Source organism: Chironomus tepperi, unplaced genomic scaffold (assembly GCF_022539635.2).
Source record: "Chironomus tepperi strain 1889 unplaced genomic scaffold, CSIRO-AGI_Ctep_v1 contig_467, whole genome shotgun sequence".
NCBI classification, from domain to species: domain Eukaryota; kingdom Metazoa; phylum Arthropoda; class Insecta; order Diptera; family Chironomidae; genus Chironomus; species Chironomus tepperi.
Genome location: NW_027226589.1, coordinates 1,263,594 through 1,285,924, shown reverse-complemented (window position 1 = coordinate 1,285,924; position 22,331 = coordinate 1,263,594). Strand labels below are relative to the sequence as shown.

The following is a 22,331-nucleotide window of genomic DNA, read 5'->3' as shown; positions in this document are numbered from 1 at the left end:
AGATGAATATATAATTCATATTCATATATTCATTGTTAGATAATTGATCATTTATTTACATTTTAAATATAATGTCTGTAAAATTTTATACTTTTGTATTTATGATAACATGGAGTTTGATGAAAGTTGCAGTGTATTCGCTTGTTATTAACAGTCGAGGTGAGAGAAATGAATGAACATTTTAAGATTTTTAACTAACTATAGAATAATCATGTTGATCAATTTTAATTAAAATAATCTGAAAATTATCCGAAAAAACTACTGAAAACTTTAATTTCAGTTTCATCAAACGAAATTTCTCAATTCGACCATGAAATCGATGACAAGCCCATCAACGGTGACTCAATAACTACCGAATTCCAACAATCAATAATCTACAAATTCTTAGAAGAACCCGAGGATGTCTACGCACAGCTTGGAACCTCATTAACTTTAAATTGTGTTATTTCACACACAAATGGATCTGTTCAGTGGACAAAAAACAACTTTGGGCTTGGAATCGATCGTGATTTAGTGGGTTACAAGAGATATTCGATGGTTGGAGATGAAAACAATGGAAGTTATTCTCTTCAAATCATCGCTGTTAATTTCAAGGATGAAGGATTTTATCAGTGTCAATTTTCAAATCATGATATTCAAATGCGATCGAGATATGCTACAGTTTCTGTATTTAGAGCCATCGAAATTGATAGAAAAAATCAAATTTGCCTTTCTGGCGTTGATGATGTTAATGAAGTTTTAGGGCATGAGACACATAAAGCAAATGGAAGTCAAATGAATGAAATGACTCCATATTTTGCAGTCATTATGGGAATTTTTAATATCTTTTGTTTCATGTAGTTTATAGGCTTAGAACGAAGTTTGGTAATCTCCAGTTCGACTGGTAGTTTACAAAATATTCAATTCATATCTGCATGTACAGAATTCAGCAGTTTGACTAGAGATTATTAACAATACTGCATAAGCAAATTTGTATTTGATATTTGTTTTCCATTTATTATAGATTTTGTTTCTATTTGTTGTGTTTTGTAAACATTTTTTGGTTTTTTGTACTTTTAAAGCAGTTTTTAGTAAGATTATATTTCGTATTTAGATGCTAATGAAAAATAATAGTAAACTATCAAAAGATTTAAAATTAATAATTTTTTATACTATAATATACTTTCAATCAAAATTTGTTATTTTATTTAAAACTATTGAAAACTTAGATTCCCTAATAATGATCAAACTTTTACAATGATGTGTTTTTGAGTATCTTCAAGTGTCAAACTATCAAATTCTAAAGCAAAAATATTCAGTGACAATTGCCTACCACAGTCAATAAGAAAATTCTCTTTTACAAATTATCATGACTCACTTGTAAATGTTATTCAATATTATGTCGTATTAAAAAAATGTTTATGAATTCCAACCAATTTATCGTTTTCCTGAATCATGTTTCAATTTTGCTCAATTTTTAATCAGCATTTAAAAAAAAAATTAGTTGCTCAAAATATCGTAACAATGAACATCCAAAAACATTTCAAAACATTGCTAAGCATCAACAAACATTACAAAAACATTGTTTAGCATTATAACGTCATCTACAAAACAAAAAATCAATGTTTTTCGCAACAAGATTCAATATTTTGAATCCCTTTTGTTTACTTTCAAATACTATATGAAAAATTCTCAATGTTGTTCAACATTCGACTCGGCTTTTTGACATATAGAGTTCAACTATTAGCAATTTAATGTTTTGCAGCATTTTAAAACAAAATAAAGCAAAAAAGATTCCAATTTTTTTTGTTAAAATTATTATTTTAGAATTTTGTGATAAAATGAGGAAAATTTAAGATAATTTGTTGATAAAACTTGAAGGAAGATGCATCTTGATGGATATAAGTATTGGTTGGCATACAAAAAAGATTCAAAAAGGTAGAAATATGTTGATTTATTTTCAAAATTAATTTTTTGTTTGAATCTTAATAACATTTGAAAAAATAATTTTAGTTATTATCGCTGCTCCCGCTCAAAATCCCAAAAATGTCCCGGAAAAATCATCATAGAAAACTCAAAAGTCATTATATCGATTCCGCACGATCACGAAAAAGAAGCTCGTAACAATGCAGTCGAAAAATTCAGAAAAGTTCTTACAAAAAAATCCATTGAAAAGCCAAACAAGGCACTAGTTGATATTTACCTAGAAGAGACACTGAACCATAGTGAGGCATCAATTTTGTATCCATTTGCACAAGCTGAGAGCACAATGAGGAAGGCTAGAGGAAAAGCTTTAGAGGAAAAACGAAAAATTGAAGAGAAAAAGTTGAAAGAAGTTGAGGAAAAAAGCGACACTGAAAAGATTTACGAAGGAAATTTGTGTCAAATTGAAGAAGGTGGTCGTAAAAATGAGGAATATATTCAAAACACTTTGACGAAAATCGATGAAAATTTCACAAAAATGGACAAATTAGAAACAAAGATGGAAGATAGCGAGCAAAAATATCGCAAATTCGAGCACCAATCGAAAACTTTTGAAGGAAGTTTGCAAAATTTTGAGGAAAAATTGCAAAATATTGAGGAAAAATTAAACAAAATTCAGAAAAAGAAGCGAAAAATTGAAAGCCTTCAAAAAAATATTAAAAAAATTAAAAATGTTGGAGACACTCAAAAAATCTGCAACCTCAAGACCAATTACCATCAAAAATACTTCTACACAGAAAACATCAACAAAAATACAAAAGTAATTCTTATGAATCAAGTGACACTGAATACATTGGGTAAAATTGAGGAAATTCACATAGATTGTGGAATGAAAATTGATGTTCAAGATTTAATAAGCATCAAAGAACTAGAAATTGGGACTGTAAAAGAAAAAGATTTCGACAATTCTTTGAAAGAAAAAATTGGTCAAACAGAAGTAATAGCTCAAAGTTTTAAAGAGAAATGTACAAAGTTGATTCAAAATAATGATATAACAAACAAGACATTATATGTAGCTCAAACGGATCAAAGTTTGTATCCGCCATGTCAAGAGCTACATCAAATTTCTTTCCTAAATCAAAATTTTGCATACAACAATCAAATTCCCTTGGAAAGCTATGGAAATATGAGTCTGGTGTATCAAAACTATAATCCAACTGAAAATTCTCAAATTATTCAAACAGAGTATTCAGCATGCAGTTCAACTGAAAATTATTTTCAAAATACATTAGATTCATCAAAGGAAATAAGTGAGACTTCTGGATTGACAGTACAAATTCCCAATGAAGAGTTTGTGGATCAGAATCAATACTATGAAGATTTTCTTGTCAACTGCAGTGAAAATTCTGATAACTCTACTCAAAATCAATTCAATATTCCACAAAGCTCAATCCCAGGAGAACAAAGCATCAAACAAGCATCAAACAAACAAATTGAACAGAAAACTGAAAATGGCAATGAGAAACAAAATTTCGTAACTGAACATTCGGAGCATTGCGATTTTCATTGCAAAACATCACAATATAACATGAAATCTCAAACAAATCGTTACCAAATCTTAACATTAATAGCTTTAATTAAAGGCCGCGAATGTCCAATAGCAATTGGTCTCATAAAATCATCAAATCATGAAACTATACAGCAATTGCTTAACTTCTTAAAATTAAAAATCTCTCTAAATCCATCAACAATCATTACAAGTAAGGATCAAAATTTACAACAATCCATCCACAACAGTTGGCCAGAATCTACAATAAAAATCATGTACTTCTACTATGCACAGTCTGTGCTCAAAAACTTCACTGAAATATCAAAAAATATTTTCGAAATTTCGAGTCTTAAAATGATTTTATCGATGCCTCTGATTCCAACAAACTACGTCATACCAGGCTGGGAGGCACTTAGGAAATGGATGAATGAGAAAAATGTAGACCTGAACAGTCTTTGTGATGATGTTTATACCAAATGGCTTGCTGAAAATGCTGAAAGAATTTCAATTTTTAATGGATTGACTCACAACATCAATAACCATACGCAGATGTTTCAGAGTGAGTTAATTAATATGTTTGAGGCAGTTCCAACCAATTGTGATAATTTAATTGACAAAATTTCTCGGCAAGCAACAAAAAGTTTTATTAAATTCACAAAATCAAGTGAAGGTCCAACAAATAAAATTCAAAAATTACAAAAAACCGTTAAAATTGCGACAAAAAATTGGATTTCATCGCCGTTTCATTTAAGACGGCCGATTCAGTTTTTGCAGCAAGTGTCACACTGCATTGATGATGGAATGATTAATTTTGTAATGAATTTTGATGGAAATTTCTGCGAGGTTAAAAAATTAGAACCGCCGCCGTTAGTATTTTTTGAAAATAGAAGGGTTGATGTGGCAAACAAAATGAGTTTAGGGGTCGAAAGGCAAGCTTTACAAGCTAGTGAACCGCCACCATTGGTGCCGATTCGACGATAATTTTTCAAAAATTTTAAAACAATTTCAATAAAAATTTTTTTTAAATAAATCAATATTTATTTTTGATATTCAATAAAAATTTCAGATTCCATTCAGAATGCTGTCAGGAATATTAGTTGTTTGAAATTGTGCTGCATTTATAAACGGTTTAGACATGTCACCAGTGTATTGACCAATAAATAATATACTAGATTTAGCACGCAACATAAATAAAAATGGATGATCTGCAGTAAATTCCATTTCTGCTGATCTTGTCATAATCACTGAAAAGTTAAATAAATAAAATCAGAAAAGTCTTTGATAATTAATCTTACTGGAAACAGCGGCTGCTTCAGTTCCGTCTTCATCAACTCTCATGACAGCTTTATGGACTAATGCGTCCACATAAAGTTTAGTATTTTTATTCGGTGAAATTAAAATGCGATCTAAATTTGCTTTATTTGGCTCGAAAATCATCTGAAATCCCATCTGAAATATATCAAATTATTTAATAATTTTGCCAGGCAGCTCTTTAAACATTTAACAATACAAAGATCATATACAGCAAAGATGAGCAGCCTGTGTGCCATGGCACATTAGTGTGTTGTCAATTTTTTTTTGTAGATGTCATGAAAATAAAAAGCCCATCATCGAGATTGAGTAAACCAGACTCCTACTTACATTTTTTAAAGTTTTATCAATTTGCTGATCAAATGAAACATTAAATTTTGGAATTTTGACTATCACTTCACTCAACCACATTTGTTGATCAATTGTAGACCAGTCGTAATTTGTCATGTTGTTAACTAAATCTGGCAATCCATATTTGTAACGAGGAAGTATGAACAACATTGTCATATCTGAGTCCTTATAAGGAAGTGATACAGTTTGTGCCCATCCAAGTTTCTCAATGTATCCAAACATAAAATCAGCTTTTTGTGTCATGTACTGGACAGAGACTGTGTTGGTTTCGTCAATGTAAAATTGTCCCGTATAAGTTTTATGTTTTGGGAACTTGTAAAGCCAGGAACCTTTAAAATAAATGCAATTTAAGAGAATCATTGATGTTTCTGAATTAATTGAATCTGAACTGATAACATTTTTGATCATGTTGTGGGTTTTCTCAGCAATGTAAGAGTTAATCCGATGAGCTGCTTGGACATTTTGAGCAAAAGAAATTAGCTCAATTTCTGCGTTCAAAACTCTTTCAATTGCCATTTTGTAGCTTAGTTGAAAAGCCATTGTCATATTAATATACAACTTTGTTGCTAAGATTTAAAAATTATTAAAATTTTCTAAATTTTTTCAATTGTCTCACCGATTTCCAGTCCTTTAACATTTTTCAAATTTTTATTAAGAAGCATGAAGTTATTTTGAATCATATTCATGCTATAATTCTTCGGAAAGTGCAATCCAGTCATCATTTCCAAGAATGCTTGTTGGCTTGAACCAAAAAACAAAGCGCTGATGGCAAAATCTATTGATCCTGGTGCAATCACGAAGCTTTCAGGTTTGGAGAGGTTCTGAATAATAATAGTTTATGCCAGACAGGAATATGAGGTTACATGGATCTTCTGGATTAAAATAAATTTTATATACCTTAAACAGATCAGTGGCAAAGCTTTGTCTAGACAACAAGAATATTCTATCTTGGGCCATTAAATATGTTAAAAATTCAGTGAAAATATACAAAAAATCTAAAAATAATACAACCACTTTAAAACTAAACAACTTTTATAAAATAAAGGAATTAAAAAAATATTTACTTAAAATTCTCATTTTGCCTCAATTCTACTGAAAATGAACGGAAAATGTAAAAAAAATCTCAAAAATGTAAAATGTTACTTTATCATAACAGGAAGTTCTATAGTTTATTACGGGAACATTTGATTTTCAAATTTTAAAATTAATGTGTTTAACAAAGGTTACTTTTTGTCAATTTTAGCCATAAAATGTCATGATTCCAACTACAAAAAAATCAATTTTTTTTCATCAATTTTTGAATGTCCCCATCTGAAATAGGATATTTTTTCCAGTCATCTGGATCACTGAATGATGGAGGACGGTTGCCAGTAAATTGTCCGATGAAGAGAATGGTTGGACCCGCTCGCAGCATAAACAAAAATGGATAGTTGAACAAAAGTGTTGGTTCTACTGATCTTGACAAAATTACTGGAATTGATTTTAATAAAGATTCAACTCGAATGAAAATATTGGTACTCAGTTACCTGTTACAGCAGCAGCCACTGTTCCTTCTTCATCAACTTTTATGATAGCTTTATGAATGACTGTGTCAACATATAAATTGGTACCTTTCATAGGAGATGATAAAATTCTGTCCAAGCAGGACTTTTTGGAATCAAAAATATCATTCATCCCCATCTGATGAATAAAATTGATAAATTTTTAAAATTTCATGCATAACAGTTATCAGTTTTTGTCCGTTTCTGTCCGTTTTTGAAACGTTTTTAAGTCAGCTTCTATCAGTTAATGTGCCTTCAGTACTCACCTTTTTTAAAATTCCATCAATATGCGAATCAAAAGTAATATTGAACTTAGGCATAGTGACATTCACGCTGCTCATTCTCATTTCTTGATCAATAGTTGACCAATCATAATTTGACACTTTACTGATTACATAAGGCAATGAAGTCTTATTTTTAGGCAAGATCAGTAACATTGTCATGTCAGAATTCTTGTAAGGAAGTGAAACAGCCAAAGAATTTAATTCTTGTATATAACCAAAGGAAAATTTGGTTTTAATTGTCATAAAGTCAACTGGAACTTTGTTTGTTTCATCAATAAAAAACCCAGAAGTAAAAGTTCTGCTTTTGTTGAACGTGTAAAGCCATTCACCTTTGAAATAGATGCAATTGACAAGGATCATTGTAGTTCCAGCATCAATTCCGTCGGCATCAATCACTTCTGTTATCATATTTTGAGTTTTTTCAGCCACATAACCATTAATTCTTTCAGCTGCTTCGATATTTTGTGCAAAATTAACTTGCTCAATGTCTGCATTTAAGACTCGTATAATTGTTGTTTTGTAGCTTGGTTGAGGCAAAAGTGTTTTATTGACAAATATTTTTGTTGCTAGAAATAAATAAAATCTGGATTTATTTATATCATCGAAGCTCTAACTCACCAATTTCAAGTCCGCCAACTTTCTTCAGATTCCTATACATCAACATGAAATTGTTCTGAATAGTGTTCATGCTATAGTTCTTTGGATAATGCAGACCAGTCATCAGCTCCAAATAGGTTTGTTGACTTGAACCGAAAAACAGGGCACTGAGCGCAAAGTCAACTGATGCTGGTGATACTATGCAGCTTTCGAGAGTAGTGACATTCTGGAATATTTTAGTTGATAGTTGATAATCGAGTTCATGTAAAAATTTGATGCTCTTTCTCGACTATGCTAATTAACAAATTTTTATTTTGGTAAACCAAAACAACACGTTTTTTTAATGTTTTATAGTGTTCTTCAATGTTTAATCATTGTTTTTTGAACAGTAATTCTTCACCTGTATTATATAGTTAAATTTATTTTATATTAAATTAAAATAATTTTACTAAAAACTTGTCAGATGAATGATTAAAATAAAAAATCGCACTAATTACTATCAAATTTTTAGTAATGTAACAGAATAATTAGAACAATTAGATCGAATCAAATGTTAAATTACAAACCTTGTAGAAATTTGTGGCAAAGCTCTGTCGTGAAAGTATAAATGTACGATCTTGAGACTGTGATAATTGAAAGCAACCAACAAACATATACAAAAATACTACAAAATGTTCTGAAATTTATTCTTAATTATTAAGTTTATATTTAATTTTTTAAAATTTAAGTTACGAAATTTTTATCACCTTTATTTCTCATTTTCACGACTTAGTTTCATAAATTTATTTTAAAAAATGACAAATAAATTTGATATTGAATTTTAGTCTCACCTTTTATGTCCGGAAGTTGTCAACTTTACGCGTTAACAAATTTTTTCCGCATTCACATCACAAATTTATCAAATTATTTGGATTAGACTGTTGAAAAACTTTAATAATTTATAGCAATTTTTAGCATTAATGATTTAACATTTTGAAATTTCATTAAAATTTATATTATACAAGCTATTAAAAAAAGACGCTGGACTTTAAATGCAAATAAATGCAATAGTTCAATCCCGGGATTACGGGACAGGAAAAACGTCCAGGATCCCGGAGAAGCCTCAATCTCGGGTTACGGGATTGAGAATTAATTTCATATTGATACAAAAACTTCAAGCCACAATTTTAGGAGTTGAATATTGAAACTTTCTTTAAAAATTCATCTTAAATTTTTAATATTTTTAAAGTCCAGAAATTTGATAATATATTTGCATTCAATTTCTTAAAATTTGCTAAAGCTAAACTAAAGATTTTTTTTTTAACTTAAATTCATTTTAACGACTATTATAATATTGATTATGCTTTCTTGTTATCGGGATTTCCCGGAGAATCTCGAAAAATCCCCTAATCCCGAAAATTATAATCTTTTTTTTGAATTTGAGAAATTCTTCGACACTAACTTGTGCTTTTACAACTGGTACTTTTACCACATTTTTGTCTATTTGAAATGATTCATTGAGCCCTAAAATTTCTAATAAAACATTTAGTAATACATTTATACTGGGATTTGGCCAAAAATGCTTTATTTTTCTTAAGTTATCAATATCAAAAGAATATTTTTTTCATTTTCAAATCCCGAGGTTAATTTTCAAATCCCGTAATCCCAGGATTGTGATTTTGTCCCGGGATTGAAATCTAATTTATTAGTTATAAACAACATAACATAAAATAGTTAAATCGTTCTTCTGTCTATCGTTCCACTATCGTTCTACTATTTGACTATCCAAAATGATTGTAATATAATTAGGAAATAAAATTTGCTTGTGAAACTTGATTAAAACATTAATTTTCTCAATAAAAAAATTTTTATGTGAAATTTATATGGAAAATTCATACAAAAATATTTTTCTTAAGTTTAAGTCAAAACATTCACTCAAACCCCATACTATTATACATCGTTTTTAAAAGTTTTCAAAAGCTTAGTATGAAAATGAACTCAAACAGCATATAAAATAGCTTTAAAGCAAAAAAAAGCAAGAAATATGTAAAAAAAATATCTTAAAATTTTGACGAAATTTATGGATAAACCCTACATTATTATACACTGTTGGAAAGGAAATTAATGTATAATTAAAATGCAGTAGGGTTGAATTCAAAATCTGTTGTCGTTTTAAAATGCGAGCTACTTTAGTTAAAAACTTTGAGACCTCAAAAAGTGATGTTACACGTATTGAAAAAAAAATTAAAATATCCTAAAGTTAATGGCAAACATTAAAGTTATTATTTAAAAAAAGAATTATTAAAATTGATCGAGAACTGTAAAAGTTATTACAATTTACTTTTTTCATGATTCAACGAAGTTTGAATCAGTTATTTAACCATTAAACCGATTAAAATTTAATTTAAATAACATATTTTCATAGATTATTCAAAGAACTTTCCAATGGTATATAATACATTATGTAAGATTAAGTGATTGAAAAGTTATTAAGCTTACAAGTTGCCTTAACTGCTTGTTGACTGCTGATACGCCATTTTCATTATGAATCATACATTTTTACATTGAATTTTTAATTTGCCATGAAATTTTTAAACAAGCAAATCAACAGCTTGGTTGAAGAAAATAATAATTTGATTTTTACTTTTCAGTTTGTTTTAATTGTTTGTTTTGATGAAAACCAAGTAAAAAAGCTGAAATTATTTAAATATTTAAAAGAAACTTTGTAAAAATGTTAAAGATTTTAATTAAAATTGTTGTGTTTTTGATGATTTTAGGAGTAAGGCAAAATAAAAAAAAAGGATTAATACAAGTTTTTTCTAAAGATGTCTGTTGTTCTCTGAAGCCTTGATATCGATTTCGATATATATTTAATTTATTCATTTTATATATTAGCATTGCTGCTGTTTTATATTTAATACTATTATTTTTCCAAATAATAACAACTAAATTTCAATAATTTTAAATGTTCATTTGCAAAATATCATTATCTTCGTCTCTAGTTCCTAATTTACTTTTTAATTTTAGTACAGTCACACTGAAAACCTTAATCAAAATCTAAACGAGCAGGTCAAAAATACATCAGAATCATTACATGACGACACAATGATGTCAAATAATCCTGAATCTGAAAACAATCCTGTAAAAATTGAGGATTCAGTTAATTCAAGTGAACATCAACAATCAGATAATTTGAAGATTCCAGAACTTACTCAGCTAGGTGACATGAGAATCAAATCGCAAAACGATTTAAATAACAATAAAGTTGTTAATTTAATAAGTTCGTTATCAGAAAAAATTCTCGATCTTGTCGGTGAGTAATTTCTTAATCACGAGTGAATGTATTGAATTTGTTCAGATTGGAAAACCAGTTGTTTTGCATTTTACTGACAAATTAAGCAAAATAACAAGTATGCTCTACGATAAAAATTTTGTGCTTAGAATTCCACATCATAATCAAAAAACAGATTTGAAATTGGTTGAGGCATTGCCGAGAAAATCAAAAAATTCGCTTTCTGTAAACAAGCAAACAAACAAGTTAATCAGCAAGAAATCTCAATAACAAGATATCTGAGACTTCTAGTTTTTTGCAATCGATTAGTATTTTTCTATAGAAAAGCTGATTTGATTTTGGGCATGGTAGGAACATCCGTCGCTTCTAAAAAAGGAAAAAAACTTTCGTTTTATTACAAAATTTCAAAATTAATGGTTATTATAATTTTTGTAACTTTGAACATTGAAACTTAAATAAAATATTTAAGCCACGCTTGGCCTACCCGCAATAGCTTGATCTCTCAAATATATGCCAAGCGAAGCGTGACTTACCCGCTGTAGCTTGTGCGATCCCTCAAATATTTGCCAAGCGAAGATATAACGCAAAACAGCGGTTATTGAATAATTAATCGCTGTTTACAGAATTTTTATCTACAAAGAATTTAAATAAGAAAATTTTGAGCTGAAATAAAATATATTTTAATTTTTTTCTAAAATCTCTCATTATTTGTAAGAAAATGTGAGATTTTGGATGAAAATTTTTATCACTGTCGTTCGTTTAATGGCAATTTCCGGTCTGTTTACTTTAACAAAATTTCGTTTCAAATTACTACAGAGGGATTAATTCACGATTTTTAAAAAATTATGTACGAAATTGAGATCAAAGCTTTCAAATTAATCTTCATAGGGCGTTTGAGAATTTTTCAATAGCAAAAAGTAATTTTGGAGTTTAATTTAATTTCAACTTTCTTTTAAGTTTCAATAACATTTCGATTAATTTCTTTATTCTTATAGGTTTAAGCAACCTAATTTAAACATACGATGCAAATAAAATGAAAATATATCGACGAAAAGCTCATTAAGATGTGATATAAATTTCAAATTATTAAAAATTATAAATAAACGTTGTTAACCGCGAGTTTAAGTTTTTTCATAACAGCATAACAGAGGTTATGATAAAACGCGGTTAATCAGAAACCCTATTATCTGCTGGAGCTTGATCCCTTAAACATTTGCCAAGCGCAGTTGAAGCGCAGCTTGTTCTATCTGTGCGACTTTTTATGGAGCGGTGTGAATATATCCGCATTGGGTTTTTACACGATATACTAGTTTTTTTACATTTTTATATTGAACTTCATAGAAGAGTATGTAGACGAGAACCATATTAAGTCTGAACTTCCAAAAAATTCAACAAAGCAACATTTTTTCCTTTCATTCATGACTGAAAATTCTAATTCAATCCGAAAAATGACGGTCAACAACAATTTTCATGCAACTAATTTAGCTCCAACTCAAGTATTTGTGGAAAAAGGAACTGGAAATAAGCAACCTCCTTCTCCAAATATTCAAATGACACTTCCAGGTGCGAATCAACAACAGCAAAATCAAATGAAAAGTCAACAAAGTGATTCAGGCAAGAATTTTTTAAATGGTTTTCAAAAACAAATTCCAATATCCGTGCAATATCCGACACAGGGACAACCTTATAACAACGTTAATAACGGAAACTAATTTTTGAATAAATATTTTTAATTTAAGAATTTGCATTAAAGTTTTTTTTCTTTACGCAGTTTTTTTCAAAAATTCCAAATTTTTAAACGAAGTTTCCAGATTTGAACAAAAAAAGTTAACCAAAATATCTTTGTGTTAATGGATTAATGGATCATTAATTAAATTTTGGTTCAATTTAGTCTTGTAATGGAAGATGTCGTCCAACGACAAAGACAACAGATTATTTCAAACACTTTCATAAGATTTTTATCTGCGGAAAAAAGTTTTCTTCTTGCAGATAAATAAAATTCTTTAATCGTAGATAGAATCTGCATGAAGATTTGATCTGCCGCAGAAAAAACTTCCTAAAATTAATTTTTTTGCAAATTCACTAATTATGCATTATATTACCAAAATAAACAACTTTTACACAAATAAAATATTTATAAAGGAAGTGTCTTTTGCAGAAAAACTGGCAGATTGAAACACTGGATCAATTAATAGGCTTGGACGTTCCAAAATTCACACCTAGAATTTTTTTGAAATTTTACATGTTATGGTGTTTAAATTACTTAAATTAATCACTTTCAACTTCATATTTTTATAATTTTTCAATGGATTTATTTTTGTTTCTACATGAAAAAATGTCAATAACAAGAAAATAAAACATTCAAGAAAACCACTCTAATTTACTCAATGTAACAAAAACTAGAATAATTCCTCACCAAGCATGGTGGGAAGAATTTAATTTAATGATTAATCGGATTTCTATTGAGATTTATTTGATAACAAATAAATCTCGAAAAGTTTCACAAATTTTGGTAAATAAAAAGTTTTGCAAGAAAATTTGATGTTTATGAAAAAGGAGCGGAGCCTAGAGCGTATGACAGACAGAAAGACACGAGGACAGAACGACAAATGACCTAAATTATATTATTAATATTATTCCATCGTTTATTGAGACTTACGAACACAAATTACAAGAAATTGACAATTTCTCATCATAAGTTCACTAATGTTTGTAAAGTTAAATCAGGATTTATTTTTTTTGATTCAAAATTGATAAGCACTTACTCCAGATAGTAAAGGAACAGGATACGACCAACTAGGAAATCTTTTGATGATTTCTATAAATCCATCTGTATAATCTTCTTGACGATCTGAACGAAGAGTCACAAGATTAACGTCCACAATTGGCTGATTACTTTCTACATTTGAAGTTGTTTTCAATGTTATATCAAAATAAAATGGCTTTTTAGGAACTCCAATAGCAATATGTGCTAAATAAGTATTATTTACGACTGATTCAACTTGGTCTGAAAAACTCCATCCAAACAGTTCAGATCCATTTCTTGGATGTACATAGATTCCCATTAATTTAGTGGAGTTAATGGTGAATTGATAATTAACAAGATCATTACTCAAGATAGTCTTTGAATGAGTATTAATTATAGCATAATCCATAAGTTTTGGAGGCTTTGTTGGCAGCCATTTCATGCTGTAAATATATTAACTCTAAATCAAAACAATTATTAATCAATTGAGATTTTTTACTTACCCAAACATAAACATTCTGCTAAAAACAATCGGCAATCCACAAAATGGTTCGTTTTCACACATTTCATCGAGAGTTAACGGCTGTACAGGCATTGTTACTCCTTCAATTGTCTTCAAACAATTTCTATCCCATTCGATGAATAATATGCCACTATCAGATTTTCTAATATGACCATTAATGTCATAGAATGTTCTTGTTGTGTGCTGCGAATGGAAATTATTAGAATTTAATACTTTTGAATAATGTTAATAAAATCAAATCTTATTTAATTCAATAGAGTTATTTCTAGCCCAAGTAAATCAATGTAGCTAAAAATAATATACAAATAATCGCTATGATTTCCAAATCGAGTTATTTTTGTAAAAACTCACTTCTTCAATTAACATTGGACACTTTCCGTTCTTCGCAGGATCAAAGTAATTTTGAAATCTTTTAATAAATCCTGATTAAATTTAAAATTTTCTAAATTTTGTTGAAAACGCCATGAACCGTATGACGCAAGTGGTTTGGTTCGAGGCTTATCATCAATGTGTGCCGTGGCAAAAAAAAACTTGTCCAATTTCAACAGATTTGAATTTAGATTTTCAATAAATAGTTTCAAACAGTAAGAACTCACCACAAGATAATGACGTTGTACGACTGGGTTGCCAGTTGATTCATCTTGATAAGGAAAACCAATGCGTGTGTTTGTGGCGACGAATATTGAAATTATAAAAATTGAAATAATTACGGTATATTTCAATGTTTTTCCTTTCAAGAGTTGAGTTAATGGAATCTATAATAAAATAAGTTAATTAATTCATCATTAATAGTATATAGCTCGAAGTCTGCTTAAGTGGACGTTTCCATCCAAAATTTAAGTCAACTTAGAATTCTGGATCAATGCATAAAAATTAAAAATTACTTACAAAATAGGTAACAATAAAGACAGTAGTTAAACACGAAATAACTGATATTATTGCATCTGGATTTGGCTTACTTCCGATACGACCAGTTATAGGAATAAACATTTCAGTTACTGCTGTCTTAAAGTATGATGCCCATAGTGTGATAAAAATTTGACCGATTAGGAACACATATAGCCATTTATGAACGGTATTTTGAAGTTTAAATAAATATATTATGATAGTCGATACGAGATTGAAAAACAATACAATCATGAATAAGTAAGCAGATCTGATTCCTAAAACTGTTAATCCAACTGTCAAAATTCCCCAAAAAATATTGACTCCATTAATACGTGCTTGTATTATCAGTGCTAAACTCACTGGTGAATGTTTACAGGCGAAAACCATATCGAAAACATCATAAGCTAATATCAAAAACCAAACAGTAGCACTTGAATAAATTCCAATCGCCATAAAAGTATTTCTATACCAACTCATTGAATGTCCAGTTTTATCCATAAAGTATGCAGTTACATAACAAATGAGTAAAGATGCAGCAACTCCAACAAAAATAGAAATAACTCCAAGGAACATTTCCTTCAGAATATACTTGGAATGAACGGAAGCTGTTGATTTTTTAAGTGATAAGAAAGGAACTGTGATAGCTAAAATTGTTACTATAAAATTAATTATGCTTCCTATTTCTTTGGTATAGTTTACCAACACGATTCCAAGAAAGTCAAAATAAACAGCAAGATCATTTTTGTCGAATTTCTGAAAATAAATCCAGTATAAGTACATTAGCGATAACATTGTGTTACTCTGGAAATACTTACATCAAAATTGTCAATATCATTTGAATTAGCAATTGACAGCGCTAATTCCAGTACATTTTCTCCTGTTCTCTGGATGTTGCCAATGCTCAAATAATCGATGTGATCAAATTTGGTGTGATATCGATAGCCTTTTACAAAATGTGCAAAGTCAAGTCCAACCATGTTGCCAAAATCTCGAAATATTCTGTAATCTAACTAAATGTGTAACTAATATTGAATAAATTAACTTATAGAATAAAACCAATTCTTATTGTGCAATGTCTTTAAACTTCAGCGTAATATATATTTCGATTTAAATTACCTTAACATATATCGCAGTTTCTTTTTCTCTTTAGGGAAAAATGGTAAAAACTAGGGTTTTCAACCGGGATTTCGGTTAAATCGAGCCGAATACCGGGATCCCGGAATTGAAGTTTCGGTATTCCGGTATTGAGATATTCTTAGGATTTTCAATTTGTTTATTCAATATTCAAATTTAAAATTGACTTTTTTTTTGTAAAATAAAGTTTAACCTTAGCTCAAATTTTTCAATTGCTCTACTTTTTGATTAAAAATTGAAAATTTTGACTAAAAAAACGGTTATAAATCTTTATTCACACATTTTCTAATATCGTGTTGTACTTATTTAAGACTGGTTCAAAACAGATAATCCAAAAACAAATCAAAGTCGTTTTCTGTAGATTAGCTTTTTATCAACTGATTAACAGCAATTAGATACGTTCAAATTTGTCGGGATTGAGATTTTGAATACCGGTACTGATTTATATGAAATACTGGTATTCAATATCGGCATTACATACACTTTAATACCGCTATTGAAAATCCTAGTCGGAATCCCAAATATGAAAACCTGGTATCTGTCTTTACTAATCAATATGAACTTGAATCTTATTTAAAATAAAGCTAAAGAAGTCAGTTTTTGAATTAGATTCATTTTTAAATGGCCAATTAAACCTTAATTTAATTGAGTTTTGAGTAATTTACATATAATATCAGTATTGATCCCGGGATTGAGAATTTTCCAATACCGTAATCCCGGGATTGAGATTTTGGAAACTTTAAATACTTAATACTTTTGGAGCCGTCACAATGATCTAGATTTGAAAAAATTGTTCAAAAGTTGACTGTGCACAAATTCGGGTTGGCACTTTAGAGAAGCAAAAGTTTTTACAGATTTAAAGTTGCGTATCCACTTTAATACATTGAAAATGGACTTTTGATTAAGTCCTCGAAATATTATATCGATACAATAAGCATAAATATGTTTTTTTACAAAATTTTTGTAAAAGTTTATCGAAAAAATTTACGCACGTAAATTTTTGTATGGAAAATTTTGAAATATTTACTAAATTTCAAAGTGAAAATTCTCTTCACTGGGAGGATTTGGATGCTCCAGAAAGATTTTATAGGTAAATGTATGTTAGTTTTTTAAATTTGTGCCTATTTCCCGTTTGTACTCGTGTGTACTCGTGACTTATTTAACATCAAAAACTCGAAAAAAATTATTTTTTTATATCGACTTTTCTCTCATTTAAACTAATTAACACGGCTATTATTGCACACAGTAACAAACTTTATACATTTTTAAAGCATTCAACAGTAGAAATGAGTTAAATCGTCATAAGAAAACATGAAATTTTTATCATTCAAACTTTGTGACAAAAATGTAAACAATCATCAATGAGCGTTCTAATTAAATTTTTTGGAGTTAGACATCAATTCATGCTTAGATATTTGGAGACATGCTAGACGAAACAAGAATCTTTCATATGACATCAGAAAGTCCTGATAATCAGATATTGAATATTTTCCCATTTTGAACATTTTTTTCAAATCTGGATCATTGTGGCCGTTCACTTATTATGTTTCGCAAAAAAATCGAATTTCTAGTTAAAAAAATATCGATGCAAAAAGAAACTTTTATTTAAGCTGTTAAAAAATCGTAGAGACCAATCGAAAAATATATATTAAACTGATGTTTAAAGACATTACACAATAAGAATTGGTTTTATTGTATAAGTTGATTTATGAAATCGTGTAGAAAAATGCGCATAATGGATAATAATGAATAATCTTAATAAAAACGCAAAAAGCTCGTTTTGTGTCAATCAGAATTAAGAAGACTAAAATGGAGCAAATTTTCAAAACCGGTAATGAAACCGGCACTTGAAATTCAGGTTTATAAATTAGTGAAATTTTGTCATTTTTCGGTTTATTCAAATTCTTAATAAACCTTCAAACTATCAGTTTAAATCCGAAAATTCAAAAGTTTCAAAAAAATCCTAAATTTATATGTCAACATTTTCAATTAATAGAGAATATCGAGTTGTTCGAAATATTATGTGGAAAACTTAAAGAATTACTGTTTTAGAAAATTGATTAAAAATTGATAATTGCAATTTAGTTAACTTTCATTTTTTAATAATGAAAAATAAAATCAACTAAAAGAATTCTTCAAATAATGGATCAATATGAAATGATTTTTTGGACGATTTTTTTTGAAAACAAATTCTCAACGTTTGATTTAAAAGAAAAATTTACTAAAAATTTAAAATATCCCTTATATTTTTACAAACCGAAAATATCGGTATTCGAAAATCTTCAATATGAATATTTCGGTTTTTGAATAGTACCGGTATTGTGATACTGGTATTGAAAACCCTAATCCAATCTATGCAATAATGAATTTTGGTAAAAAACTAGAACTTTACATGATAAGGATGTCTTTAAACTTTTCATGGTATATCTGAGTTTAAATTGCGATATCGAATTGAAATGCTTACGCAATAGATAGATAGAATAAGAAAAAACCCTGGAAAAAACATAAAATCAATTTGAAAATTACCAGTATCGGAAGGAATGACACCTGATTGAAAAATTTCCTCAGAAGATACTTGTGCGAATGGACGACGTACTGAGTGATAGTGATTAATAAGCCACGAATTTCCTGGACCACTTTGAAATAATATCTCCTTTCCGCCACTTCCAGCTGCCTCTAAATTGATCAAAACTTTACAGTCTTTAGCCCACTTGTGATGTGCTATAAATCCATGTGCTCCTTTTAGTCCCATTTCTTCAGCTCCGTTAAATAGGAAAATTATTGTATTGCGATTTTTGACATTTCTGTTTGAAAGAATTGATAAAATTTCAAGCATAATGGCACAATTTGCGATGTCATCATTAGCTCCGGGTGATCCGAAAACTGAATCAAAATGACAATTGATTAGTAATGCATTTGAACTTTCTCCTTCAACTCTAACAATTAAGTTTTGAATTCCATGATATGCAGCAGCCATTCCAGGATTAAAATGTAAATGAAAACTTCCACTAACAACTTGGTGATCAAACTGGATGTTTTGTACTGGACCTGAACGTTTGATAATGTTGTCAATTTTCTTTTTAATATAACTCACAGCAAGTATTTCATTTTCTTTTGTTCCAGTAACTTTCGGGCCTATATCATTTAATGCTTTCAAGTCTTTCCAAGCTTCGATTCCAACAAATGGTAAGTTTTTATCTGTCAAATCTGGAGCACTATACATAATGCGTTTCGTGGTACTCAGGATGAATAGTAAGCATAATATGCCAATAATAAAGAATAATGAGTGAACTTGATGAACATTCTTCAGTTTTTGCTCTATTTATGACATGAAATTTGATTCTTTAACAGAAATTTTTGTGAATAAATTATTATTATTACCTTCATTTGGATTCAGAATATCTTCGAGTTTCGGCCTCTTCCTCACTTGCTCTGCCATCTTGAGTAGTTAATTAGGGCAGACAATGCGTAATTCAATTAATTTTTAATATTCGCCGGATTCAAAGGTTGCTAGGTGCGTTCAGTGAAAAATAGTAAACAATAAAAAACTCAAAACTCATTTGACCGTTACAATCAAAAGTGAATTTCATCTTGGACAAAGATCTTTTGTAAAAAAAAATTACTCTGCTACCTAATTATAATATGGGCATGGACGTTTCAAAATTCACACTCAATCATTTGAAGGCATTTTTCTCCTTAGTAGGATTTTAAGTATCACTTTTGATAGTTATTATTGTAGAAATTCATGGACGTTTCAAAATTCACACTCAATCATTTGAAGGCATTTTTCTCCTTAGTAGGATTTTAAGTATCACTTTTGATAGTTATTATTGTAGAAATTCATAAAACCAACATTTTTATATATAACTTACTATGATTAGTATGAGTACTGAGTGTGAATTTTTGTTCCATTTTTCGAAATTTTACTGAAAAATTAATAAAAAATACTTTATAAAAACTTTTCGCGTATACATAATATAGATTTTTATATTTATTTATTGTTAAGGATAAAATCGTAGTGCTTAAACGTTCCTTATAGAACACTGTAACTCGACTTAAGAGAGGAAAGATGAATAAAGAACTATACGATAAGGTCAAGGTGCATGTTTGTAATTCAAGTGTCGTCTCAACTTTCAAACCAATTTCTCTACAGCACAATATAAAATTTATTTTTTGCTTTTTAGCCTACGCGAAAAACGAGGTTTTTTTTAAAAAGTTTTTTTTATAAAATATTTTATTTTCAACTTTTTAGTCAAATGATTATTTAATTTAATATTTTAGTACGGTTAAGCATAAGTTTGAAGAACTAAGCTAGACCGATAGGCAGCACAGAATCCTGTACAGAATCAAAACATTGAATTTTATGAAAGAACACAAAATTATCAACAAAAAAAAAAAAAAAAGAAAAACCTAAAAAGAAAGTCTGCTCATGCCTAGGCTTGTACTCATAACCTCATGAGCACTAGAACCTCTACTCTAACCATCACGCCACCACGACAAATTACGCAAATATACGTATATATACGTATATATACGTATACGAACAATATACGTATATGTATACGTATACAGATTTTTCAAATCGGAAAAAATACGTTGTTTATTTTGCTGAAAACGATCTGAAATGCTTAAATTAGAAGTCAAAATTGATTATTACATTGTTTTATCACTTCCTTGTGCATTAAAAAGTCCTTAAGTTATGATTTATGGTGAAAATTAATTAATTTTGTAAAAAAATAATTTTAGTCAGTTTTCAGTTTTTTGACAATTTTAATATTTTAAAATACATTTCATATGATGCAGTATTGATGCAATATTTCATTACTGTTCATATTTTTGCTGAAATTATCGAAAAAATTGTCAATTTATTTGACTTTTGATATGCAACGGAAAAAACTTTGAAAAATCTGTATACATATACATATACGGAAATTGGATTAATTATTGTCTTTTATCCTAATATAAGAAAATTTGGCAAAAATCTATGAGAAAAATCCCATTTGCTCAAATTTTTTTTGCTAAAATTGGAGAATTGAATGCGCATATATACAGTTTTGACGAACCCCTTCTCTAACGCCACAGTTGCTTTTTCGCTGCCCTGGTTACTTATATGAAATGTTTTATAAAGTAATTTAGATAAAGAATAAAAAGAAATTATCAATCATAAAAAGTTTAAGAAGCTTAAATACTTCCATGGGGATAACATTATTTTTAATTTCTGATAAAAGTCAATAGACAAATAAACAAAAATTAAATATTTTTAAAAATTTTTCAGAGATTTTTTTTAAAGTACTTACTTTTATTTTTTTTGAATTTTTAAAAAAGATTTCAAATATTTAAAAAATAAATAATTTAAAAAAATAATTTTAAAATACTTTTTTAACAAAAACATTAAATTTTGTATAGGACTCCACATCTCTATTTTTTATTTGGAAACCGGACTCCAGTGGAAGCACCTCCACGTTGAAGTCCTGCCGACTCTGATATATCCAAATTTTTTACATAATCAAAATATAATGAATAAAAAGTTAAAAGCTTATAAAATAAATATATAAAGTATTCAGGCAACTTCCAAGAGACAACATCAAATCCCTCAACTATAACATCAAATGGGAAACCGAAGCTAAATATCTGAGAATGATAATCGACAAGAGAGTGACATTAAAGTAACATGTTGAAAATGAGACCAACAGAGCTCACACTGCAATAAAACTACTATATTCCCTTATCAGTAGGAACTCACACCTCGAAGTTCGAAACAAACTTCTCATTTACAAGCTAGTGAGACCCATCTTCACATACCTATCTAACATTTGGAAAGTTACCTAGATCTTACTGGATCTCGTTTTGTATGTCGGGAAGTGACTAATTAATTAATAACTGATCGCTAGGAAGATACAACAAAAATCACCTGCTTAAAATATCAAGTACACATAATATATTCACTTGAGGCATTCCTATAACATATGTGAAAATTATTTTTACCTACAAATGACGTTTCCCAAATAGTTATTGATTAGCCTCTTTTCTTTTGTCAACATTAGAATTATTTTTAATTTTTTTTGGATTTGCTGAGAAAAAATTAAATAGTAACGCTTTAAAATATTTTTCTTTTGTTCAGTGTATAGAGATGATTTTGCAATTCCTAACCTAACGATACCGGAATAACGGTACAATGCTATTTCTTCAAACTAGAGCTTTCTACGAGATCTGGTTGCCGAGATCCCGTCCCTC

General features: G+C 29.0%; 3 protein-coding genes across 3 annotated transcripts; 1 reads left to right on the top strand and 2 right to left on the bottom strand.

The window, feature by feature from the left end:
• The first annotated feature begins 1,759 nt into the window (after positions 1-1,759).
• Positions 1,760-4,477, top strand: LOC139099389 (putative leucine-rich repeat-containing protein DDB_G0290503). Its single transcript, XM_070651832.1, has 2 exons — positions 1,760-1,917; positions 1,993-4,477. Exons 1-2 carry the CDS (start codon positions 1,865-1,867, stop codon positions 4,430-4,432), a joined length of 2,493 nt encoding a protein of 830 aa, XP_070507933.1. The 5' UTR covers positions 1,760-1,864; the 3' UTR covers positions 4,433-4,477.
• Positions 4,478-4,492: 15 nt separating this feature from the next.
• Positions 4,493-8,663, bottom strand: LOC139099323 (uncharacterized). Its single transcript, XM_070651746.1, has 11 exons — positions 8,282-8,663; positions 8,102-8,211; positions 7,557-7,761; positions 6,921-7,504; positions 6,640-6,793; positions 6,408-6,583; positions 6,011-6,142; positions 5,730-5,934; positions 5,093-5,679; positions 4,747-4,900; positions 4,493-4,695 (listed from the first exon to the last, which is right to left on the bottom strand). The coding sequence occupies exons 1-11, from the start codon at positions 8,292-8,294 to the stop codon at positions 4,514-4,516; spliced, it is 2,502 nt and encodes an 833-aa protein (XP_070507847.1). The 5' UTR covers positions 8,295-8,663; the 3' UTR covers positions 4,493-4,513.
• A 4,762-nt stretch (positions 8,664-13,425) lies between these two features.
• LOC139099339 (endoplasmic reticulum metallopeptidase 1-like) lies at positions 13,426-19,621 on the bottom strand. Its single transcript, XM_070651763.1, has 7 exons — positions 19,479-19,621; positions 18,624-19,415; positions 15,779-15,969; positions 14,964-15,716; positions 14,672-14,830; positions 14,056-14,258; positions 13,426-13,995 (listed from the first exon to the last, which is right to left on the bottom strand). Exons 1-7 carry the CDS (start codon positions 19,534-19,536, stop codon positions 13,551-13,553), a joined length of 2,601 nt encoding a protein of 866 aa, XP_070507864.1. The 5' UTR covers positions 19,537-19,621; the 3' UTR covers positions 13,426-13,550.
• Positions 19,622-22,331: the final 2,710 nt, after the last annotated feature.

Bases quoted from the DNA above. Each gene is read 5' to 3' on its own strand.
- LOC139099389 (XM_070651832.1), top strand. From the start codon at position 1,865: ATGCATCTTGATGGATATAAGTATTGGTTGGCATACAAAAAAGATTCA. The intron at 1,918-1,992 runs GTAGAAATATGT...AAATAATTTTAG, and splicing joins TACAAAAAAGATTCAAAAAG to TTATTATCGCTGCTCCCGCT.
- LOC139099339 (XM_070651763.1), bottom strand. From the start codon at position 19,536: ATGGCAGAGCAAGTGAGGAAGAGGCCGAAACTCGAAGATATTCTGAAT. The intron at 19,416-19,478 runs GTAATAATAATA...TGTCATAAATAG, and splicing joins TATTCTGAATCCAAATGAAG to AGCAAAAACTGAAGAATGTT. The intron at 14,831-14,963 runs GTAAGTAATTTT...ATTTTATTATAG, and splicing joins TCTTTATTGTTACCTATTTT to ATTCCATTAACTCAACTCTT.
- LOC139099323 (XM_070651746.1), bottom strand. The intron at 7,505-7,556 runs GTGAGTTAGAGC...ATTTATTTCTAG, and splicing joins AGTTGGCGGACTTGAAATTG to CAACAAAAATATTTGTCAAT. The intron at 6,143-6,407 runs TTGATGAAAAAA...ATTTTATAAAAG, and splicing joins CAGATGGGGACATTCAAAAA to TTGTTTAGTTTTAAAGTGGT.